The sequence below is a fragment of the Pseudopipra pipra genome, chromosome 2 (genome assembly GCF_036250125.1).
Source record: "Pseudopipra pipra isolate bDixPip1 chromosome 2, bDixPip1.hap1, whole genome shotgun sequence".
Lineage (NCBI taxonomy): Eukaryota > Metazoa > Chordata > Aves > Passeriformes > Pipridae > Pseudopipra > Pseudopipra pipra.
In genome coordinates this window covers 89,309,486-89,335,058 of record NC_087550.1, presented here as the reverse complement: position 1 = coordinate 89,335,058, position 25,573 = coordinate 89,309,486, and the positions used below count along the sequence as shown (strand labels likewise).

At 38.2% G+C, this 25,573-nt stretch overlaps 1 protein-coding gene across 3 annotated transcripts; it reads right to left on the bottom strand.

Moving 5' to 3' along the window:
- Positions 1-108: 108 nt before the first annotated feature.
- IL18R1 (interleukin 18 receptor 1) lies at positions 109-19,880 on the bottom strand. 3 transcript variants are annotated; one of them, XM_064646350.1, is made up of 14 exons: positions 19,361-19,873; positions 19,000-19,162; positions 17,447-17,514; positions 16,704-16,853; positions 16,295-16,412; positions 15,065-15,305; positions 9,826-10,003; positions 8,023-8,176; positions 7,457-7,519; positions 6,145-6,301; positions 5,833-5,966; positions 4,297-4,458; positions 2,546-2,704; positions 109-860 (listed from the first exon to the last, which is right to left on the bottom strand). In XM_064646350.1, the coding sequence occupies exons 5-14, from the start codon at positions 16,341-16,343 to the stop codon at positions 460-462; spliced, it is 1,698 nt and encodes a 565-aa protein (XP_064502420.1). In that variant the 5' UTR covers positions 16,344-16,412; positions 16,704-16,853; positions 17,447-17,514; positions 19,000-19,162; positions 19,361-19,873; the 3' UTR covers positions 109-459. The 3 variants fall into 3 exon arrangements, with proteins under 3 accessions (XP_064502420.1, XP_064502422.1, XP_064502421.1); XM_064646352.1 differs by having other exon boundaries at positions 109-857; positions 19,000-19,880; XM_064646351.1 differs by lacking the exon at positions 17,447-17,514 and having other exon boundaries at positions 19,000-19,873.
- Between the last annotated feature and the right edge of the window lie 5,693 nt (positions 19,881-25,573).

Sequence of the window (25,573 nt, the reverse complement as noted above, 5' to 3'; positions counted from 1 at the left end):
CTGCATGCCAAACTCCGTAGGGCAGGAGCTATTTCAGTCTATTTCCAATTAGGATCCTTAGAAAATATCAAAATACAAAATAAAGAGCATCTAAATAAAAACAAGAGATTGCAAATACTAATATATTTATTGAAGGGCCTCAAGAAGTATGTAAGTAAAACTATTATCATTCTACATTACTGAAAAATGCGAAATAAGAATGTTTTCCATTGTGCTTTGTGCCATGTGGTAAGTCCTAAGCAGAATGAAACTTCTGCTCCCTGTGCAGGTTGCTGAGGAAACTCTCTAGGACAGTATTTAGCATTGGGATTAACATCATCCTAATCACTGTAAAAACTTCTACATTCTTCTCAAATGTCAGAGCTGGCCTCTTATGAACACTATTTTCCAAAATATTATTTCAGTTTATTAGTTAGCAAAATTTCCCGTTTTCTGCAACATCTTTTTTCACCATAATTGTTATAATACTGCATTAAAGTCACAGTCCTCAGTCCATAGTTGAGCAGCTTTTGAGCCTATGTCAAGATTATTATAGTGCCTTTTGGTATTTATCTTGGTAGGTTTTGCTGGCATCAGGTACCGAAGGTTCTTCCAAAATCTGGAATTCATAGGAAGAGATTTATTCTTTTTCCACTTCACAACCCTCTTTGATGGTAAAAGAGACAGTGATTCTGGCAAGAAACTGTAGTCACTTATAGGCATATATTCAATTAATATGATTTTAGTTTTTCTTTCAACTAGGGCTTTATGCAGTCCACTCTCAAGTTCGTATATGGCTCTGTCAGAAACATAGTTCTGGCTCAGTATAATGATTAATCTTCGGCTTTTATCAATGAATGAATGGATATCATCAACAACTGCTGCAAATTGAAGATAAATATGTTGTTAATTTAAACTGAAAGAATAGACACTGAATCGACAATTTTTTAACATTCACATATGTACGAAAAATGTTCCTTTTATAATGTGATAGCATGTAAGCATCCTGTTCTTATGAAGTGATTAATATATATTACAGATTAAGAGTCTGTGAAAATGAACTCAGGTATGGCCAAAACTTTTTCTTTAGACCAGACGAAAACCTATTTATAATCGCCATCTACTCTAGACAGCTGTTTGGCAGGAGTAACATGGACAGAAGGTGACAGCAAAATTTAACTTTCTCCCATCCAGACATCTCTGCTCTTTCATCATAGGTATCACCGGAGTGATTTCACAGAAAGCTACCAACAGCAACCTCTCTCCAAATATCCAGTACTCTTCAGGTTACACCTTTCTTTATGACACCAAACACGCAAATCTATTGCCAGTAATCCAAGGCTGATAAGACTAGCACGTAATGGCAGAATGAATTCCAACTGTGTTTTATATTGATGACTTTTGGCATGAAAAGTGATGAATGAAAGCAAGTGGTGATACCCTTTAAACACCAGATGCAATTTTCATGCACAGTTTCCAGTGTTTGTTTCAACACCACGGAACAAAGTCTACAAGGACCAGAGATCTAGAAAACATGCTTTGTAGGAAAAGGCAAAGCAAACTGCAGAAGTACCCTGAAGAAGAGAAAACTGTGGGGAAAAGGAGACTGACAAGGGTATTGAAACACCAAAAGCTCCTGTAAATAGAAGGAAACGTTCTATTTTCCATGTTAACAATGCATCAGACCAGAGAAAAGGAAATAAGTTAAAACTATCGAAGGAATCAGAATGCACACTTCAGTAAACCTTTTTTTAACACTTAAAGAGAAATAATAAGTAAAAACAAAAAAAAAAAAACAAACAAACAAACAAAAAAAAAAAGGCTTGGGAGAGCTGTGGCACTTCTCAGGTTAGAAAAATATGTCAGGAATGGATACAAGGAGACAAGATCCTGCCTAGTGAAGGAGGCTGACTGAACTTATTGTTCCATGGTTTTAATAACGAAATCCTAATCCTCAACTAGATCTTTGGACTAAATAAAAACTCCTAGTACCTTTTTTCCAAGCATCTACAAAAGGCCGATGTCAGATCTACCCACAGGGCATGTAGAGAAACAAAACTCCATGTTCTCATCTCTATTTTGTTATGGCACCCATTACATTCAGAAAATGGTTTCAACCACCACACTGAAGATACAGCAAACATACAAGTTACCTAAGAGTAACTAGTACCAGAGATACCAGCTGCTCTGTGCAGTAATGTGAGTACATTCATTGGCCCTCAGCAAAAGCAGTGCAAAAGCACTGTCATTGTGAAATACCTGACATCATCTGTGTTCTCAACTTCTTCCATGCTATCTTTTTCACTTTTCATCTTGGCTCCTTGTAATTAAAGATATATATGTGTCTGTGTCTCTGTGTGTGTAAGTGTATATGAATTCATAAATATATCTATAAAATATGTAAAATGTGTGCAAGCAAACTTTGCATGCCCACAGTCTAAATTAAATGGAAAATGTATCCTTTCAATGCACAACACATTTGACACAATTCCTTCTAATTACAGACTTCTACCCTTGTGTCAAAATGATGAGCCTATTTAATGACAAGAATATTCAATACACTTACCTCCTCCAGGGAATACATCCCTCTCAAATATACATAACTTGTACCCAAAGTTTTCTTCTAATATCATGGGTAATATCTTCAAGGCAAATTCTCTCTCCTCTTCAATTGGAGAAACACAGTCTTTCAGGTAAGACACAAATGCATCATATTCTTTTCCATCTGAAAACAAATCAACAATTGTTGTCTTGTTAGCAACCATCAGAAATCCAGTGTCTGATCCATCATTCTGGTTTTCAAAATTATTGTCTCAGTAGCAAAGCATCTAGAAACTCCTGCTCTTTCTTTTGATACCCCGAACAGTCTTCAAACACTCTACATCAGATTTAAAAGAACTACTGAATCAATTTAAATTTCATACAAAGGATTCTGATTGCATTTGGCAAATACTCAAAAATAACATTTCCTTTCCACAGCAGTGTTTTGAAATAAAATTCAATTAATTTAACCAGTTAAAGCCATATCTGTGATGATGAAGAAATGAAGGGAAGCAAAAAATGTATCTGTAACCTGATAAAATTGTTATTTAAGAGATATTGCAGATTTCCACATTTATTTTACTTTTTGTCTGAGAATACCAAATAATTCTGTAGAATGGGTACTAGCAAAATAAAATCAGTTACTCTTATAACTAAAAGTCATAACTAAAAGTTACAGGAGTATACTGTGTCTGGTCATGCTTTGGGCACTAATTTACAAACACAAAATCAAAGACCAATTCAGAGGGCAAGTCTACCACACTGAGCAATCATGAACCTTTCCGCAGAACAACTATCTGGATCGATACAGTGGCACACATGGCTTTGCATCTTAAATTGTATTTCTTTGCTTCCCTTTCTGAATGCCTTACTGCATGCAGTTCATAAGAGAGAGTACAAAGTAAAGCCAGTGAAACCCTACAACTGCAAGAGCTCTAGGAATAGGAAATCCATTGCCTATTATCCAACAGGCAACTCCTCCAGGGCAGCCTAGTCCAGGTTCTCAGAGATCCTCCTTGTAAGCCAGAGGACGCAGTGACAGCTAACATCAACAAACAGATAAATAACACCAGTAGGCATAAATGATATCCACCCATTACTGACAAACCTCAAGCATTAGAGACCAAGGAAGATTAGGAAAATCAAGTCCATACATACAGTAAGATTTTTCATCACAATTTTCAGAAAAATTATTCCCAAAATTGGGTAACTATCAGGCTTGCTTGCTGTGAAGACCACAGTGATGTTGCCTGGTAAGATCCTGCTCTCCTTTAAGTGCATGTAATGACAAACCCATAAACATTGCAATGGCCTCTGCAAGTCAAGGAAGCATTTTAACCTTCACCTCCACTGAAGGGCATCAGTGAGGAGAAAACAATTTTCTGTCAGTCTGCCTGGCTGACAACTCCAGAGTGCTCATCCTCTTCACAGATAGATAACTGCAAACTTCTCCACCTTTATATACTTTTGTGATGAAGAATATGGCAGAACAGAGCTCATCTGAACAGCATCTAACCATGTCCCTTCCACTACCTGCTCCAGAGGCAGCTTTTTCACTGTTTATCTGCTGTTATTGCCACAGCTGTATAACAAACACACTTCAGCATCTGACCATCAAGTTTTCTTTTACATATTCTTTGCCGTTTCTACTCACAAAACTCCTGGATTTAAGATTAATTTTTTGTCTTCCTCAAAGATGATTGTTTTATAAAGCCTACCAGAAACTATTTTTTAATCAATACACTTATTTCAATGTCAACATTAACAAGGTCATACCTCCAGCAGTGTCATCTCTTCTGCATATATTCCTGTAAAATAGAACTAAGTCAACCCTAAAAATCACACAAACAAACACTGCAGCTATAGCAACAAATGGAAATAGTACAGCGAGGACCATTCCAGTTGTAAATACATGCACAGGCAGATCTTGGGTGCTCCCTGTAAAACAGAAACCCACGAAATTACAGCCTTATCAAAGAGTATTATATGACAAAATTACTGTATCCAATACTGACGGCACCTTAAAATCACCTCAAAAAATTACAGTGTTGATGAGAATCCTTTCCTGCTAATAATTCAAGCACATACACATGTCACTTGTCCTGAAATGGACAACTACAGAAATACTCTAAAAACTGGAGAAACAGTCTTGCACGCGTTCACACACATAAACGAAGTTTATGTGAGATCAAGACTGACACTACAAATCCTCATAGATGTACAGTATACCAAACTGGTGGTCACTCACTTTTGTGATGAGTTTTCTCCAGGTTCTTTATTATGTCCTGTTATTATCTACCTTTCACCCCCTCTCACTCCATGCATAATAGTCCTTTATGCCCCCTTTAATCTCTTTGGCCGATTTTTTTTTCTTGTCTCTAATCTCTTTCAGGCTTTTCTTTTTCTTAATTATTTTTATTATGTTATCTTTGGGGTTTTTTTAGTTTCAAACATAGAATTTTAACACTTAACTTTGTGAAGTTTTGATGAAGGCACTGTTAAGTCATGCTCATTGTAGTCTGTACTACTACTGCTTTATTATATGCATCATCTTTTGACAAGTCTATTTTCACATATTTTCCTTCCAGTAAAACTTGGAAAGGCCTGATAGAGATAGAAAACAAGAAGAGAATGCCCATTTGTGATGAATCTCCAGGTCATCTGGACTATAAATGTGACGTCCTACTATATGGTAGAGGTTAGCTTTCCATAGCTAGAAGTATAGAATTCCTGACAAGACAGAAACCATTGACCAGAATGTTTCAGGCATTTTCAGCAACATAAAAGACTGACTTTTCCAGGGGCGGGAGGGCCGGGGGCAAGGGGGAAGGGGAAACACCAAAAAACCCAACAAAAACCAACACACACAAAAACCCAACAAAAACCTCAGATTTTAATTTTAAGAAGGGATGCTTAATAAACAAAGTGTTCCAAACAGAACACTGAGGGCTGCACCAAGTTTGGGTATTTAATTCCTGTGATCTCACCAATCTGATGAGTAGGAGAGTACAGGGGAATGCTTTTTCATGGGATCTTAACAACATGCTGCCCAGGGATCTGTCCCCAGCTGTGTCCATAGCAGCAGCAGTTAGACTATGGAGCCCAGACACAGCTGCTCTAGCAACTCCTTCTGCCCGTTTCAGAGCAGGAGGAATCACCCAGGGTGTTGTTAGGTCCAGTACTAGATGGACCAGGGACTTCATAAGCAGACAGACATATTTGAAGAGATGTTCTGAAATGAGTACCTGCCCTCAGGATTGAGAAGGCTGCCATGATTAATAATTAAGTATGAGAAGAATGATCATGCCATACCTTTCTTCAGTTTTACTATTTTTATTTGTGTGCTTTCATCAGCTTGCAACATGCAGGTGAAATTATGATTCATGTCCTCATCTGTTACTTTTTTAATCCGCAGTAGCCTTGTGACATAAAACTTGTTTCCCAACCTGCAAGGAGGAATGGTGTTAGCAACACTATCTGTACAGAAATCTACAACCACCAGAGAGGCAGATTTAGAGGAAAGGGTCTAAAAAAACCCCTCAGGCTGCAATTTTACTGAATTTGCAGTTGTACAAAGTGCAGGACATTATCCCATATAAAGTACAGCATTTTCAGGAAACCTACTGTAATTTTTTGAACTCTTCTTCACATATTGAAGGTTCATTCTCAGGGATACCTGTGCATTGTTCTGGAAACGTTTGATTAATTAACCAGTAGAGGCTGGCATCTTCTTGCATATAATAACCCAAGAAACCTGTGCAATTGAGTATCTCTTCTTTACCTAAAAAAAAAGTATAACGTGAGAAGATCTGGTAAGAAGTAGTATTCATGTTCACAGTGCAGTAAAATGTCAGCTTTCCAGCCAACATATCCCATGAGCTGTGCTCTCTTATAGATTTCATAGCCCCTGCTCAATGTTTTATAAGTGTTCTGCTGCACCCTGTTGCAGAGTAACAGTCATCCATTCCTTTCTCTCAGATAAATTATCACAGCCAGCCAAGTTTAAATATGCCAGAGTATTTCAGGCTTTAGAGAACTAATGGGAGTTGGACTTGATGATCCTTGGGGGTCCCTCCCAACTCAAGATATTCTAAGATTCTATGAACTAGACTGTGTTTTGCAAGTAGAGAACAGGAGAGGACAACATATCACTAGTGCTCCAGGGCCAGGTAAAAGTAAGTAAGGGGAATTACAACCAATTGATTGTCATAAATAAACTACATATGACTACTCAATAAAGCCAAAGCCCCTGCTGAACTCTCACAGAACAAGTTCCCATCCCACACCTGGAATTCCTGAATATGTGAACAAATCATTTACTCAGTCAGTTACTTGCCCCATTTAAAAGCACTAACTGGAAGTGACAGCAACCATTTCATAAAGTTCAGTTATTTTTAAGAAAGTTCAAAACCAAAAGGACAACTGTACACTTGGAAAAATAAAGGCAGAAGACTGCAGCTCTGGAGTGTAAGATTTTTTAAACACTGTCATGGGAAGCTTGACCTGAAGTTAGCTGCAACTTTGCATCACTATTTCTAGGCTATGCCAGCATCATTTCCAGAGAACACATCCAGAATGCCCATTATTGCTGTTCACTAAAAAAACTATACACCTTTTACACATTGCTTCACAGGGTTTGCTGTCTACAAAAGCATGCCACGGAGAGATGGTTTATCACCACCACCACTTTCTCTTGCTGGTCACAGCAGCAACCTCAGCTTCTGCCTCTGTAGAAGGTACATTTAGTGTACTGGTATATCAACCATGGAATACACTAGGCAAAACATAACCAGGTGTGAAGTTAGATGAGATACAGGAGGGTGCACAGACAATTCTTAGTTGACTACACTTAACCAGACCATCAAACATAAAGAGATCAGAACAAAAGCATATATGTGCAGTAGCTACCACAAAGACTTTTGTGCTAATTTCATACCTATTTCTGTTTCAATTTCTTCATGGTGTCCAATTATCTCCAAAGTTACAGCCTCTGGTGCATCTAAAATAGAAACATTGCTATTGAAGTAATAGCTCACATACATTGTTCCATAGTACAAATTACATACTTCCTCTATTTCTAAAACTAATAGCATACATTCCATTTAATTCAAAGAACAATATCTGGACTCTGGTGTTACTAAGTAGTTTAAAACACAGTATGACTTGTTGAATTTTTTTACATACATATATGTACAGTGCACAATTTAAAATGGTTGGAAAGGCTCTTCTGCAAAACTCTTAGTAAGTTTGTATGACTTACAGCAGCTATTTTGAAAAAAAAAAAAAAGACCCTGCAGGAAAAACATACCAAAAACATCTTCCAAAATAGGTAATATGTCATCTTAACTTCTGCTTTTTTACTTTTCAAATTATTGTGAAATAGTTCAGATTACCAGATTTGTTCCCCCTTGTATATATTTATCAAATGAGAACTACAATTAAAAATCTTCATTGTAAAGTGAACCAGAAAGCATGCTTCCAAATTTTAGAAAGCTTTCTTACCTTCTTCTACTATCAGTTTAATTGTGTTTGTGCTGTGGTATATCTTTCCTTCATGACTGATTATAATTTTACACGTATATATCCCAGAGTGCTGTGCTGTTAAGGTTCTAAAATGCAGTTCCCTCTCTGTTTCATGTTCATAATTCTTACAGTCCTGCATCAATAAAACCAGAAAACACTATTCTGTAGCACATATGCGTTCAAAACCTTAAAGAAATTAAAAATTGTTTTTGAAAGTGTCACCATCATTCCTTTCACTATCTCAATGACATGTGTCTGACCCAAAAGAGGTGGAGGTCAAATTTTCACTCATGGTCACTTAAATGAAACTTTTGACCATTTAACCCATTAGAAGCTGAGAGCACTGCAATTTCAAGTAAGCATCTGAGTATAAAAATACTGTATTGGGAACTCAAAAGCACTCTTTTTCTTTTTCTTTTTTTTTTTTTTTTTCAAAATGATGGCTTGGGTCTGTAGGTGTCATCTGCTTGTGGCTCAAAGCTGTCTGGGTTATGAGGAGGTTTCAGGTTAAAACAAAACACCTCAACAACAGGGAAAGTAACCATCTCAGAGGGTAACAAGAATTGGACTCATGTGTTTACTCTCCCTATTCCTGAAAAAAACTCTAGTTTGTGGGTGTTTTTTAATTCACAGCACATGCTAAGTGAAACGTCCTGTGAAAAGGCAGCAATATCTGGTTCTGAATTACCTTAGATCAAAAGGGAAATGAGCACTGATAGAAATTGTCCAAGGAATGGGTTTTTCTGGATGCACGTTTACTAGCAGGCTCTTGCTCAAAAGGCATGTGTGACCACCCCGGTTTCATCTCACCTTAGGGAGCAATAGGAAGACTTTGAAAATTTTCACCCAATCAAGTGCTAAAGGATATTTAGGTGCAAGGATGGCTGCTTCACCTGTCTCACACAGTAGCACTGGTATGCTCAGTTTAGCCATGAGAGAGGCCAGTCTGGTCTTTATTGAGGAAAGCATTACAACCTGTGGCCCTATCCATCAATGGTCCCATCCTCCCAGGCCCCAAAGAACAAGAAAATAGCTTGTTATTATAGGGCCATAGCTCTTTCTTGCCAGGTTACTCCAGATGCCCATACTTAAGCAGTCAAAATCTCTTCCTGAAACTGATTCAACGTGCAGCGAATAGGGTCTGTTACTCCAACCAGGAGACCTGAGAGGAATAAGGAGCAATGCTCAAGGTGACACAACAGGGTGGAAGAAGCCTGTTCAGGGTGCCTCATCCAGTGTTTGAGCACAACACCCAACAGTTACAGATGCTTACACTATTATCAGCTATGCTCTGGCAAAAGCTGTAGAGAGAATACAGATGATTCGCCTAAAATGAACAGAACTGGATCTGTCACACACTTATAAAAAGTGTTCAGAAGCAGCAAAAGTAAAAAGTTTGCAGTTACTCTACAAGCACATGCCACCTGTAAAACTAATATCCTGATACCTCATTAAACATCAGTATATCTGTATCAGCAAAGTAGCAGCTGGCTAAACCAGCTGTGTCTAAATCAGCAAACAGACACACATCAGATCTTTTACCATTACAAACTACCAGTTTAATAACTTCTGAAAAAAGTACACTTTTCTAATAAATCTGAGAGCAGAGAAAAACTTCATTTCGTATATCTGTCTGAAGTTTTTTTCCCTAATCACCTGAGAAATTAAAGCCTTACAGTGTTTGTAGATGCTTCTAAAAATTTGCTTGCAATTAATTTTTTCTGCAATCAGATATTTTGTTTCTATAGCCAATTATTTGAGTGAAACTGTTTCAGTAATTACCTTGTACCATGTTATGCTGTCATTTTCATTGACAGACAAATCACTGCATTTCAGTGAATGACCAGTTCCAGCATTTTTTATTTCCATAGTTAAATGATTCTTGTTGAAACAGCTGCTTTCATTTCTTTCAAGTATATTCAAGGTCCACTTTTGAATTATAAAATTTTGTTTTCCATTGCTATGAAAAAAAAATTAGCAAAATCAGTTTTAGGAGCTTTTAAAAGAATGCAGCCTTAGTGAGTTACACACAAAATACAAAATAAATTCTCTAATACACCTGTTAGGTAAAAAGTACATCTACAGAGACCTAATTAATTATATTCACCTTTATTACTTTTCCACCCCCAAGTAAGTGTTACTTCCTTTAACAAACAGGTTACCTAAACTAAATCAACTATCACAAAACATTTGACAATACAATTATATCTATGGAATATGGCAATATGTGCTACGTCAACCCAAACAAGAATGCAACAATCTGTGGCATCATGTATAGTTACAGAAGAGCATAAAAGAATTTCAGGACCTTGAATCAGCTAAATATTTTGCAGGTATAATCTCCTATGTGTTGCTAAGGTTTAAAGCAGTAACTGAAAAATATACTTGTAAAACATATCAAAAATGAGATAGGCAACTCTACTGTTGTTCACAAAGCAACATTATTCATTGCTTGATACTCTGCAGATAGTCACTGGTATTTTGGAAATACTCCCGAACTCCACAAGTCTCCTGAATTACAGCATCATTTATGGATTCAAGCATGTCTGCAGAACAAGACATTTTGGAAAGCATGCATCTCTTTGTCTTTGAGTCCTGCACTGATAAAAGATCTACAGTAGCTCACCATCCCAGGCTGACTGGAAGAGTCAGGAACTACCACTTCTACAGCAGAGTCATAACATCTCATGCAGTATCTATAAAAGATCACATGAATATGCTCCAAAAACACCTATTTTGAATATCTAGGAGCTGATCGTTGTGATTCCGATATCTACTAAGTTCTACTCACATATTCCTTGAAAGACTCATATTATAACCATTAGTTATTTCACTGCTGGATATGTCCAAATACATGACTACCAAGGGAAAGGAACCTGGAGGACTTTTGACTTAAATTTGGCAAAGTCAGAGCTTACGAGAAAGCCATATGTTGCTGTCAGTTAGTGGGTGAGATTCTGTCAGTTAGCAGGTGAGATTTCACAATTAGTGCATAGAGCTCTCATTTGTTTATTGAACAAACAGGGCCTGACAAAGCAAAAGCAGCAATCACAGAACACTTCCCGCCAATGTCAGTCATATCTTCATAAATATGTTTGAATCCTTCTGCCTCCAAGAAAAGAAAAATAAGTTACTCCCAGAGCTACAACTAGTCAAGAATCATTTCAAAGAGAAGGGCCAAGAAGATAAAGCAGTTGGAAAGGAGAAGCATCCCCAGCGAGTATACCAGCTTAAACACCATTCTTGACTGACATGCCTTTTGACTGTACAAGATTCAGAAGAACTATTAGGACATCATTTATATGACGAATTTAGACCAAGTCTTGGGTTGTTTCTTTTTCACTTCTTAAGCTTGCCAAACAGATGTATTTATGTATTCTGCTCACCCTCTTCCCTTTATAGCTCCTTCTCAGCCTACACAGGTTCTCCTTGTTCTCTTTACTCGAGATATTCATTACTCATAATTGCAATTGACTCTCTGAACCAAAACAGTGGTTTGGTTTCTCAATCAACTATGATTAGTTGACTATGCCGTCATAAACAGGAAAAGCCTTACCAAAACTTTTCCATCAGAGATGTGCTTGTGTGGGTATTCACGATGGGTGGGGTCCTCACCTATTCTTCAACATCATATTTACACATTTAAATCAGAGCTACTGATCACAGTCAGCAATGGGACCACAGTCAGCAGTCACCCTTTTACAGTGCAGTTTATACGATCTATTTTATATATTCTGTTTAGGACAAGATAATCTGTGCACCAGAAAGGCCTCTCTCTCCCTGACAGTAAAGGTACCTAAGATAAATTTAGGTGTAGACATAAACATTAATTCCAATTAATTCCACTTAGTTTGTGTGTTTCTTTAGGTATCACATTACTAATCTGAATACTGCTGGAGAGGCAAGTACAGGTCTAGCCATGAAATATATATAATTTTACTATCTAGATTCAGTAGATGGAAGAAAAGGGTCAATAAAGCCACATGTTCTCCTCAGCACTGTCACTCCACAGAGGCTTTCTTCTGTGATCCAATTTGGTGAAATCACTTCAATCATTTCATGAGGATTTCACTCGAACTGGATCAAGATATTCTACCTGATGAGCCAAAATCCTTAGAAGGTGTCAAAACCATACCTATGCAAATAAAGATAAATTTGTCTTACGAAATTTGGTTTTCAATCAAAAAAAAGATGCATTTACTTGTATTGTTTAAACTGCTACTGTCAGAATTGTTATATTCTCTCCTGGTTTTTACTTGCTGAGATCCTTTGGTGATTCTTTGTGGGGAACAAAACAATTTCTGGCTTTTCAATTCCCCCCCACCAAACCCACCAAGAAAGAACAACAAAATCTATCATCTTGACTCAGGAGATGATACAGGGAAGTGAAACCCCTTAGAGAATATGAACCAAGTTTACTGGATACATAGACAACTCTAGGTAATTCTTCAGCTGTTTCACTGCAACAAGCCAGTGTTATCTTCAGTATTTCAGTCTACTTCAGAAACTTTCACTGTACCTTCCAAATTGCAATATTGTATGTTCCCACTACTTTTAACTGTTCCAAACTTATTTAAAAAGTGAGCAATAAATTTTAAAATTTATCATGTTTATCACAGATCTCTGTACTTTCGGGGTTTTATTGGGAACGTGTAAGTTTTCTCAGTTTCAAGGTCACCAACACCTGCTGACCTGTTTTTCTGTATTCTGTTTTTCTCTTTGATAACCACAGGATACAGGCTGCAAAAACCCACACAAATTAGAAATCTTCCCAAAGATCTGTGACACAGTTTTTCTGCTTACCACTCTCACTACAAGTACATATGAAATTTTTATTTTCAAGAAATGTTGCTAAATATGGACACATTCAGACTTACAGGTGATGTCCATTAATTCCTGAATTTATATCCTAAGTCTAGTATACCAACAAACACATGTGAACACATCAACACACACATATGCACACTTCAGGTTTATCTGTAAAACTTCTCAATCTTCTTTAAGTAAAAAAAAAAGTGGTTAATACACTATAAAAACATTGTTACATCACTTTCACCTCTTGCTTCTTGCGTATTGTCAGTTGTAACATATCAGGGAAAAAAATCCCTACGTTTAATTAGTTTTCAAAATCTGTCAATGCGTCTTCTTTTCTTGAAAATCTGCAGTATATGTAATTGTCACACTGTTTACTGAAACTGCCTAAACACTTATAAGTACTCCCATATAGCTTACAAATATCTATCTCTAAATTAAATTGTTGAAAAAAAAAGGAGATAAATAAAAATATAATTTGAATACCTGCTTTCAAAAGCAAAACTTTTAACTCCACTATAATTGTAATTCTTATTAAAGCTTAAATCACTTCAGTAGTTCACAATAGCCCACAATTTTTCCCTATAAATAGAGACCACTAAAAGTCCTCTGTCTCTGCAGAAAACAGTTTCTGCAATAATCTTTTGTATGTGCTGAAATTTAACTCATTTAATATGCCTGCCACTAGTGAGAATCATCAAATAAACTAAGCCCAATACGCCATTACAATCCTATGAAAAAAATCCCCTTATGCCTATTGTTCCAGCAGTGAGACCTGCGAAGAGTTCCCATAGGAGGATTGCAAGATTCTGGCATGTGCCTTCATTCTGATGCTAACAGAAAAATCTTTAGCAACAGCAAATTTTTAGATTTGATAGTTTTTTGTGAAGTGAACATACAGACAACTGATAAAGGCCATAAATAAAGCCACAATTTAAACCCCAATTCGGCCTTGACATGTCAAGTACAGTTCCATGACAACAGACCAGCCTGTGTCAGGTATCATTGAATATTAATGCCTACAGACCAAAACTGAGCAGCACACTTCAGCTGTGCTGCTTCAGATGAATGTCTGTACTGAATAGTACACCTTTACACAAAATTGCACAACAAAGTAGACAAACTACCATACTCATCATCCCTAACGATAATTCTCTTAAGATTGATTTCAGCATATATTAATAACATTTTTCTCAAGCTTTACCCTACAATTAACAATATTTAACATTTCATATACCACGACTTTGTACTTTTAAAAATAATATCACTAAGATGATAATAATTATGATACCTGGCAAAATAAAACAAAATTTTCAGCTTCCAAGTTAACTTGGAAGTTAACAATTGAAGTCTAGCTTAGAACACTAAATTATCAAACTTGAGTCTGCAATGTTACTGGAAAAAATGTGAATAGCATTTTTCAGTATCTGTAGTCCCATACCCTTTATGAACCAGGCAAGAATCTTAGAAATATTTCTTGAAGGACAGCACAAATCATTACATGCAAAGTAGTCTGCTTCAAATTAATCATTGCTTCAGTTGTAAATGCTGAATGACAGTTTTAAGTTAGTCATAAGAACTCCATGCAGCAAACCTTTTAGTTCCCTAGTCTTTCAAGATGTTCCAGTGAAGATTACCACCAAATAATGGAGGCCTCCCTATTTCTTTTTGACTCATGATGTTATACAGTGGTAAGAAATCAAATCCAATTGTTTCATTTGTTCTTTGAATGGCTCCAAGCATGTAAAGGTTTGCACAGAAACCAGAGTTCAGCTATGCCACTCTTTGTTTATTGCTTTACTATACAGATAGATGACTTGGCAGGCCTCATAGTGTGCGATCCATCCAACACTGCAAAGAAGAACAAGTCTGGGGAAGAAGACAAGCAAATGTTTCCTTTTACTTGGCAGTGGACAGAAGGGTTGCCTATCACTCATTTTGTTTAGGTAATTAATCACAAGCCAGAAGAAATGCTACCTGCCTTATCAAAAGGTTTACAGAACCTTTAAAAGGCTGCAATTGCTTCTAGATATTTGTAAGTATAATAGGTTCACCTTGATGGTTATAGTGAAACGAAATAGAAAATGACACAACAGTCAATGCAGTTCCCTGCACCTTTGTATGGATTATACAAAGGAAGACAGAGAAATTACCTTCATCACAGACATGTGCAAAGGCAAGATGTTCACCTACTGGGTTGTGTACCTACCTGTGAGTGACAGAGTAATTCCCAGAGTCACTGAGTTCCACTGGCCAAAACTCCAGAAAATTCATTTGTGAAACAATTCTCCGTGTTTCCTTTATCAGTTGCTGCTTTCCAGCATTTTCTCTGTACCACTTTATTGTGTATGCTTCTTCCTGAAAATGCTCTTGCCTTGACTCAGGATAACAAAGGAAAAAAAATTCCCCTTCTAGCACGTCAATGGAGGCACGAAGGGGACACAGCCTCTCTTCAGAGAAAGGGGAAAAAAGATAAATTAGGAAGCCAAGTACTTCTTTCAGAAAATTATGTTAGCCTGACTTTAAAGTGATTTGCTGTGCTGCTGGTCTTTTGTAAAGTGACTTGATTTCAGCAAAGTGGTTTGGCAGCATTTGTTTATTCCAGAAATACTTAGTGAAAAACAGTTTTCCAAGCCTTTATTCTACCTTACACAAGCAAAACCAGAAAGAAGAGGGGGGTGAAATAAAAAAGGACTTGTCCCTATCCCTATAATTCTTTCATGTCAGTTCCACAGTGTCAGAATCAAACTGGCACAAAGGGCAGAATCTGGCCTCACTCTACAGTAAAGCAGCTGCCACAAATGGAAGGGGAAAGGAGAAATTCTTCACATATGGTTTGACTTGACAAATATAGCTGAGATAAAAGCACAGATCCTATGAATCAACATTTGCATTTTCTTATCTTCTTAATTAAAACTATGTAGACTATCTACATTATGTAGATTTCTGAAAAAACTTCAGATATCTTTGGGAAAGTTTTCTTCAAATGAGATTATATATGTAAAATTTAGTCTTGAAGTCTCCCTTTCCAAACAAATTTCCCAAATTTACTTTTTCATACAGAAGTCATAAAAATACAGAAAAGGAACCATGGTCTAGAGTTAACAGTAAAAAAATTCTATTTCTTGGAGATTATTGTTGTTTAGCAACTATTGTGACCGCACTTCTGAATGGCACAAAAAGAAACAGGCTCACTTTCTTGCTTGCTGTGGCTCTTCATACAGTTATGGTCATATACAACATCACCAAGTGTCTCCAGGTAGCATCCTTGATCTTCTTATTTCATAATTTCCTAAGCCTGGAGCTGGGCTGGAATTGCCAAATCTTTAAGTTTTTGCTCTTAGCTACAAAACACAAAACTTGCCCTATTCCAAGCAACTGTCAGGAAGATGGCACATATTTTCAAGGTTCTATTACTGAATTAAAGACCTTTACTTACCAGAAGCAGATCCTATGATAAACATTAAAAAAAAAATCACCACAGTCATTTTCTTGAGTTATTTCTCACTTCTTCTCCAGAAAAATGAAACTGAATTGTTCTTGCTTGTTCAGAAAGCCTAAGAAAAACACATTCACCATTCATCACAAGTACAGCGAAACAGATTCCTTTGAGCATGTGAGCAGTGTAACTATTGCTTGGTGCTGAAGAGGGCTTTCCAAATGGGAAGTTACATATTTTTACCATAACGCCTATTTTCATAAATCAGGTAATGTATCTAGATTTTTCTTAGCAAGTTTATTTTAAATTCATAAAGCATTGCAGGGTTTCCTTCTTCCATTTTCTTGTTCAACAGATGCATTTTACAATCTTACAGAAGCACTCAAATTCCAAACCAGTAGATACCTACCACAGGATAGGACAGTGCTTTTTTAGCTCCACAAAGATTATAAACCTTGCAAGACTGGACCTTGTAGAAACAGCTAGTAGAAACTTCACTTGCCTTCAGTGAGAACAGCACGATGTTTTAGATAGGGTATGTTGATGGCTAATTTTGAGCCTGTTGGAAAACAAAGAGACATATCATTTTTTCTTAGAATTTTGTCTGTGGAAGGAATAAGCACCAGCAGACAGCACTAACATTTCCACTGAGTGGGAGGACATGAAGCAACTCGTATTCAACTGCTTCATGTGTAGCCACCTGTGATTTCAAAGGCAAATGGAAAATACTAATAAATAAGACCAGCATGGAGCATCTTCTCTGAGGTTCCTCAGAACATCAGGTTAACTGACAACCAAAGACAGTCCTAAAACTGTGCTTCAGTTTTGCTTATAAAACAGAAAGATTAGATGCATCATCAGCTCAGTTCAACTCTTGAAGCCAAGACAGATAACCATGCTTAGTCTCACCCAAACATGCCTGAACAAATGAGACACACAGACACAGCCGAGATGTATTTCAAAGATCTGCCAAAAGAAATCTCATTAGCGATCCATTTCTTTGGTTTTAATAAGGAAACCCGTAGCAATTTAAGAAAGCACACACTTGTAAGACACTGCCCTGCGATTTACAGTCAGAAACTTCCTGCGAACTAAAAAGGCTGGAGGCAGGAGGCTACTGCATTTCCAGCAGTATTCCAGAATGACACTGACCTGTGTAGCTGCTCTCCCTGAGTCTTTCTCCTCAGTTTTTCACAACTGTGCCATCATCCCATAAACCACTGTAAGGAGATGAAGGAAGTGTTTCACATCTCTTTTTTCAGACAGACTGGTAGGCAGAAACAGATTTAGAAAGCTAGAAGTTGGATTCTGAGTACTTTAAAGGGTCATACCATAAACTTGCCAGGCCTGGTTTCAGTTCCCTACCACACAGATTATCAATCACAAGATTATCAATCACAAGAAAAGAAGGGACTCTCTCTTTATTTTTATTTCTTGAATTTACCTTTCTTTTCCACCCTATCACATCCAGAAGAAACACAGCTGTTAGAGATCATAAAACTATAATCCACTACATAAAGATAAAACATTTTTGTTTTTAAATCCAATTCTTTTTTGGTATATCACATCAGCTCACAGAGGAAGTTTTGCTGAATGCACACAGTACAATGCAAGCTACTTAATAACAACCAAGTTTGATATTCCTGACTACTCTTAAAAGCAAAACACAGAACATTAATCTTACTCTCCCATTGCTCTTGAACCTGTTCAATCTGTCTGAAATTGTTCTATTGTAGACTAAAAGTATTTACATTTGAGCCATACAGTTTGCAGTACTCTTCAATAAAAAGCTCGGGGGGGAGGGGAAAGAGAGGAAAAAAAGATAAATGTTTTTGGCGAAAGTCAGCTAATATAAAGAGAATCTCTGAGGAATGGAATAAGATTTTTTAATTTTCAGAAAAAATGGAGAGTTATTCTAAAGTAAGACAAAGATTCTATGCCTAATAAAGGAGTAAAGAAAATACTCAGAATGCTAAGGCAATAATAGGGAATTACAGTTTCAATGTAAATTTATTCAATCACCAATTAGCTATAAGGCTCAAAGTGACAATAGCTTTAAGCTTGTTTTTCAAATTTTATACATGTTTAAAAACACTGATGGAGTTTTAATAATAAAAATGGTTCTTAAAAATATTTTTGCCATTGTGAAGCCAACAAAAACTTTAAACAAAATGAAAGTTTAAGTTCTGTAACGTACATTAATGATATCTCATTAACTAGACAATTCGGTGCCTTTAAGCACCATTACAATTATTCCTCATTTTTACAGAATCCCAGAAGATTTCAGAATAAAAGGGTGATGATACATTGAAGTGGTTGATCCTCAGTTTTGGTCAAGTAACTCATTTTGGTTAACACTTTTGGAAAACTCAGTTTGGTCCCAAAGGGTTGTGACTTCATTTGTCAAAAAAAACAACAGATTCTTCTGAACAGCAGACTGTTTGAACGATCATTTTGGGGTCAAGGGAGAAAAGCAGTAATATGCCCTCTGTCAGAACGGCTCCTTGTGGAATCTAAGTATTTTTAAAAATATCACCATATAGTGCCATAATTTGCATAGCATTCATGAAGAAAACAAAAGTATTTAACAAACAGTTGTCTTAACCACACCAGGTCCAGGCACCATTCTGCCAGGATTGCAACTTCTTGGTAAAAATGAAAATCCATCTTAATTTCAAAGAACATAAGTGAAGTTGTTTACTTACAATGCAAGTCTTGCCAGGTGGAAAGTCGCTGCAGAGGTAGTTCTCCAAACTCCACAGAGTTGCAGCTTGTACTTATAACTCTTCTGAACCTCATTCATCACTGAAACAGACTGCAGTCCCTCTCAGCGAGTCAATATACAGACAGCTCAAACTGAAAAACCTCCTGAGAAAGAAGAGTGGACTTGCTCACTTCATGAACACTTGACTGCAGGAAGGAAAACCAAAAAGGTAGATGTGAGAAACTCATTTTTACTAGCATTAATGGAATAGTAATAGCAAGTCCCTAATATTAGTATTTATTCTAAATGAGGCATTTGAGTGCTGATACACAAATGTTTTAGGCACAATCTTTTGCTCCCACCGCCTACTCCACCACTGACGGAGCCCATCCTCCTCCAAAGCCACCCAGGTGCGAAGGAAAGGGTTGCAGACAGCTCAGAGATGGCGACTTGGCAGTGCCAGTGATGGGCCGTGTGTTGAAATAAGCCACTTTCAGGGCTAAATTATTTACGACAGCTCAGTAATAACGAAAAGTATATCATGGCCCCGAAGTGAGGTGTCCCAGCCGAGTGGCTTGGGGGTGCGCGGCGCAGTGTCGCAGACAAGGGAAGTGCTACAGGGTCGGGTACAGGAAGGGCGGGGGACAGGCAAGGGCCCCGGAGAAGTCCCCGAACAGCGGGTGCCGGCCCCCGCACTCCCGCACAGATGCCCTTCGGGGCAGGCTGTCGGCTTCTCTGAGAGGGGAGAAAGAGCTGCCCACGCCCAACCCTCGCCTTGCCAGCCCGCCTGCCCTCCCCCGTTCTCCCCTGCCCCTCCGCGGCCGCCCCGCTGCCCGGGCCCTTCCTGCCGGAGGAGGTGCCCGGCGGGCGCCGCCGGTTCCTGCGCAGGGTGCGGGGGCCGCGGTCCGGGAAGGCGCCGCGGGGCCGCTTCCCCTTTTCACTGGCAGGCAGCGGGGCCCGCCGCAGGGGCAGGGCCGGGGCCGGGGCCAGGCAGCAGCGCGAAGCAGTGCCAGGGTTACCGAGGGCGCTGGGCTGTCACCCGGCCTGGGCGAAACCCAGCGGTGCGCCCCGCGAGCAGAGGGAGAGATGATCAACTTTTTTAGGGGACGGTGGGGGCAGGGAGGGGGCCTTCGCTCTCACAACCTCCCAGGGGAAGAAAAGGCGTAAGGAGGTGATGCCTTCTGTTGTCTTCAGCAGAAACGCCTCTTCCTCCGCTTTTATGCTGAACGCCCCTTGTAGGACTCTTTTCCAAGAAATGTGGTGGAGATAGGATGGAAGCTTAGGCACGAGTATATTCGGCTAAGTATACCACCTTTTATCTCTGCTACAGCTTCCTCCCCACCTCTCTGGCTGGTTTGAGAATGAGGACGTGGAAAGAGCTAAAACTGAAAGGCTGATATTCTGCAAGGACCACAAGAGAAACTCACAAAAAAAAAAAAAAAAAACAAAAAAAAAAAAAAAAAAAAAAAAAAAAAAAAAACACCAAAAAATTACAAAATAGGGTCTACAGGAAAAAAGACAAGACAAAAGACATGATCCTACGATATTTTTATAAGAAATGTCCCCATGTTACTGCTATTTTTTTCTGCACTACCATCCCTTTCAGAGGGAGAGTAATGTAAAGTTTCAAGATATGAAACATTTTATAGCTCCATTACTGCAAAGGGAGTGTATGTGTTCACTTCTAAATAAGCCCTCATGCCAGTAATTGAGCTGGCTTTTTAGCCAAATGTTTATATATTGGAACGATAGTTCCATGAGGAGTTTCTGAATTTCTGGTGTTCCTGAGTAAATGAATGCTTGCCAGTGTTAATTACATGAATACTTTATCTGCTAAGTACTGTGCAATGATTCACTATACTTCTAAATAAAGTTACTTTGATAACAGCGGGAAAAAATCATTCCCTCAGGAATTACCCAGGACAACTGTGAATGCAGAAGTTCCCAATTGCAACAGGAGATGTCACTTTAAAGGTAAAAGAAGCAGGTTAAACTAAAAAGAAGGAAGAGATTACACACAGCTGGCTTTCTTGCATATTTTCACTGTCGAGGTGAAGCAAAGAAACCCTGAGGAGTTTGACTGTCTCACCTCATTTCTTTTCCTCATCACGGATTGAAATAATTCATATATAACAACAATCAGACCTTTAGATAATGTAAATTAGCACAGCTCTAGAAAAGTCAGCTAAGAATCTAACTCACTATAACTACTTTAAAATTTTGTACAAGATACTTTGTGGTATTTTTGGGTTTAGGACTTAGTACTTGATTTTAAAACCTAAAGCATATCATAAAAATTACATTACGGTCCCAAAGCTATTTAGCACCCAACAAATAAAATGATGAAGTAAAATGTCATCAGCTTTTTACTTTCACAAACTAAGTCTTGTTAGTTACTGTTTGGAAACTTTTTTTTTAACTCACTCTTTTGTAGCAGTATTTTCCATGAGCTGTTCTCATATTCTTTTGCTTTCATATCCCTTTGAAATACTCTCAAATTTCTGAACTTTCATCTGCACTAAAAAGTGCTGTGTTCAATTGGTCCTTTCAACTAATGTCATAACTAGCTTTGTGGTATGTGAATGTATATGAAAGGAAAATAAACTTTACGCTTTTTAGTCCTGAGACTAATACAGTTTTAATGAAGTCATGGTCTCATAATAGAGAAGTAACTTGACTAAAAATACCTACAGCTCAAATTTTGAGTTTGGAAATGCCACAACAAAAATGAAAGTTTGCACTAATATTGGAAAACAGATTTTTGTATGAAACTCTGACCACCTGACCAACCAGCTAGGGAAGACGAGTTACTTCTCACAGTTTTTCACATTTTCCTTTTCATCCAACATACACTATGCTGAGGTACTAACTGAAAAACCTAAATTGTGAAACTATTTTCATCATATATTGCAACACATCCAACTCTTGCAACCACAGTCTAAACCTGTTTGCTTTTAGCTGGCAATAGTCCGTTTAAATCTACTTCTTTTATCGCTATATACGAGTTATATTAATTCTTTATAGAGGCTAAGTTATATTCGATAGTGTTTTTCATCATTATCTGTCCTTGATGTCAAAAAGCAGGTTACAGACTGATAATGTGTCTGTTAGAGCCTCATATATTTCTTAGAAATTTTAAAGTACACAAGTTGAACATATTCAAACTTTCTTCTGCATCACAGCTTCACAGAATAATTCAGGTTGGAAGAGGCCTCTGGAGGTCCTTGGATCCAGCCTCTCATCAGAGCACTTACAACTGAGATCCAAACACTTAGAAGGACAAAGATTCCACAGCCTTTCTGGGCACATTTTCCGGCATTTGACCATGCATATGGTGTCATTTTTTTTCCTAATATGTAATATAAATTTCCCATGTTCTTATTAGAGCCAGTTACTTTTTTGTCCCATCTCTGTGCTCCTTTAAGAACAGTCTGGCTCTATATGTTCTCTCTGTTTTTATTGGATTCTTGTAGATAGAAATAGGGCCTCTTATCCTCTCCCTGTATGACCTGTGCTCTTTGTGGTCTTTCCCTAGACTCCATTATGTCATTGCCTCACTTGTACTGGGTTTATTCCATCCCAGATGCAGCTCTTTGCACATGCCTTGGATTGAACCTTGTGAGTTTCCCATCAGACCATTTCTTCAGCCTGTTGCTGTCCAAAACAGCAGCCCTCTGCTCCAATGCGTCAACTATCCCTCCCCAGTTTGATTTTCTGTCTGAAAATCCATTGCTTGTGCAGTCTGTCCCATTGTCAAGGTCATCAGTAACGCTGCTGAACAGCATTGGTGCTGATATCAGTCCCTGAGGGATGCCACTGGTAACGTGCTGTGAGCTGAGGTTTGTATGTTGGTCCCCCGTGGACTTTGGTCCCACTGTTTTTCCACTCACATTTGTAGACTTATCTGTATGTCATTAACAGAGATTGTACAAAGGACCTTGCTCAAAACAAGGTATGTAGCATCCTGTGTTCTCCCACTGTCCACAGCACAGCTGGATATGCATGATATGTTTCTAAAACAATAGCTGTAGTTTTTCAACCCTTGAAAGAGTCAGGAACATAAAGTTGTACATTCAATAGAATATACTATCAATTTTACATATCATCTTCTAAACATGCTTTGTCCAATGCTATAAGAAATTAATGTTGCATACACTACAAATAATAACTTGCTACAAAAACTTCCAAAAACTTCTAAAAAATTCCTTCAAGTGGTCAGTCTTTTGCGCTTCACGACCGTGTGAACTGGTTGTGAAGCTGTGTAGGAACATCAAATCTCAACACTATAGGAGACCCCAAGACCAAACCATTTAATATGTTTACACAAAGGGCTGGTGTATATTAAATGCATATGTGGTGAGGGCAGTACATTCCACATGCTGTCTGAAGTTATCCTATTTCATAGCAGCGGGAGCTGGTTTTCATACTTTGGAAATCACCAGACACTTTGCCACTGACATCAGTGTGAGATAAGTCACTGCTTATTCCTGTCCCTTCTTTATTTCTTTATTGCCAGCAATTCAGTGTATACTTTTTCATATATGAAGTATCCACAGACAAGGTTTTACAACTGAGGACATACAACTCTGTATGACTGTGGTTATATGGCAAAGAGACACTTCTATTCCTTTAAAATATGTTACTGTAAGAGAGTCAGCATTGTATTCTTAATGCCAGATTCTGAGCTGCTGTTTACAAGTTATGCCACATGGGTTTCAGGAGATAACAGCAGTATGCACACCCTGAAAAGATTCCCTGTGTTTAATTCTAAAGTTGATAGACTAATTTCTAGCTGGTCAGAATCTGAGTGCCTGTTCACCCACGAGATGGCAGGATGACTCTGTTCTACAAGAAGTTAGAGCAAATCTGCACTCTGGAGTCCCTTGAGGTGCCAAAACCAGGGAAGCATAGGTCAGAAATTAAAGGACATTAAATCTCTATGTGGACAGTATAGTTCAGCAACAAAATTGCCTCAGTTCTCTTTATTTTAAGCTTAAAACATCCAAACTGAATCATCTTTAAGCTTTGAATGTCTATTCCTATGTTATTATTTTTATGGTTATTTATTTTATGTTGAAAGCAGAGACTTTTTTTGCACAGGGCAGACTGTCATTCTGTTATTCCACAAGGGCAGACTGCTTAGTGTAAAATAGCCAATTTTAATTAAAAACATGGTTTTTTTAAATTTAGATTCTTTGTAAGTTGCATTTCACAAAATCGCAGAATGAGGATGGAAGGGGCCTCTGGAGGTTATCTAGCCAACCCCCCTCACTCAAGATTGCGCTGTGTCCAGGCAGTTTTTGAGTGTCTCCAAGGCTGGAGACTCCACAACTTCCCTGGGCAAGCTTTGCCAATGCTGGGTCACCCTCACCACCCTCATCATAAAAAAAACCTGTTTTCTGATGTTCAGCAGGAACCTCCTGTTTTCAAATTTGTGCCCATTGCCCCTGGTCCTGTCACTGGGCATCACTGAGAAGAGCCTGACTCCCTCTTCTTCATAGCCTCCCTTCAGATGAAAGACTTCTCCAGGCTGAAGAGTCCCAGCTCTCTCCACTTTTCTTCATAGGAGAAATGCTCCAATCCCTTCACCAACTTCATGGCCCTTTGTTGTACTCTCTCCAGTATGTCCATGTCTCTCTTCTACTGAGGAGCCAAGAACAGAACACAGGACTACAGATGTGGCCTCAGCACTGCTGAAATTGTAATGATGCTGTAAAAGTATTCCACAGTTCTTTTCATGCCTTCTCTCTGACACTACAGATGGGATAACATCTGTAGAAAGACATCCATTTTAATGCATAGCTCAGATTTCTTTACTAACCATCAAGGCATACTAAAAAATCTGTGACGATTGCAGCATTTTTTAGTCACTATTATGGTCACATACTCACCCCCTGGTTCTGTACATGTTCTTTGCCACTCCCTGTATTTGCCCCTTTTCTTTTGTCAAGGCCATGCTGTTCACAGCTGGCATACCGCATTAAGAGTTGTCAGGGTTTGCTTGATTTCTTTCCTCTTTTTTTTCTTGGTTGTCCACGAAACTTGATACAGAAGTAGTGTCAGTACAAGAGCCATTTATCAAGTTTGTTTTTCACCACCATAACTATGTCTAGCTAACAGAAGTCAATGAGACAGCAGTATGTTTCAGAGTAGTTTGATTCATTTCTGACCCCATGCACTTCCTCATTGTACCTTCTCCTGATCCCTTTCCAACTTCAAAATTGATCCTAGACTTCTTGTTTCCAAGGTACTCACTTTTCATCTTTTCTTGTTCATCAGATACCCAGGACTCAGACTGTATTAAAAACTGATCCTGTAATAATCTTGGAAGTGAATGTTCAGTCTTACTCAGAAGCTTATGTGAAAAATCTTCATAACGTATAGCAACAGGCTTTCCTGCTGTTACACATGCCTTAGTATTCTTTCTGTGGGAAGAAATGGTACTGTAGGAATAAACCAAGTCTCCTACACCGGCATGAATCCTTTTTGTGGAGCTTCCACAGAGACAGTAAGGTTTGTCCAGAGGGGATCTTTAGGAACAGGACCCCACACTGCACACAATCTAACGAGGCAAT

What these genes read in the sequence shown, in the direction of transcription:
- IL18R1 (XM_064646351.1), bottom strand. Translation starts at nt 16,343, where the DNA reads ATGACTGTGGTGATTTTTTTTTTAATGTTTATCATAGGATCTGCTTCT. An exon ending in ACAGCATAACATGGTACAAG is followed by an intron (nt 8,177 to 9,825) that starts GTAATTACTGAA and finishes TTATTGATGCAG; the next exon opens with GACTGTAAGAATTATGAACA. An exon ending in AGAAATTGAAACAGAAATAG is followed by an intron (nt 6,302 to 7,456) that starts GTATGAAATTAG and finishes CTTTTTTTTTAG; the next exon opens with GTAAAGAAGAGATACTCAAT.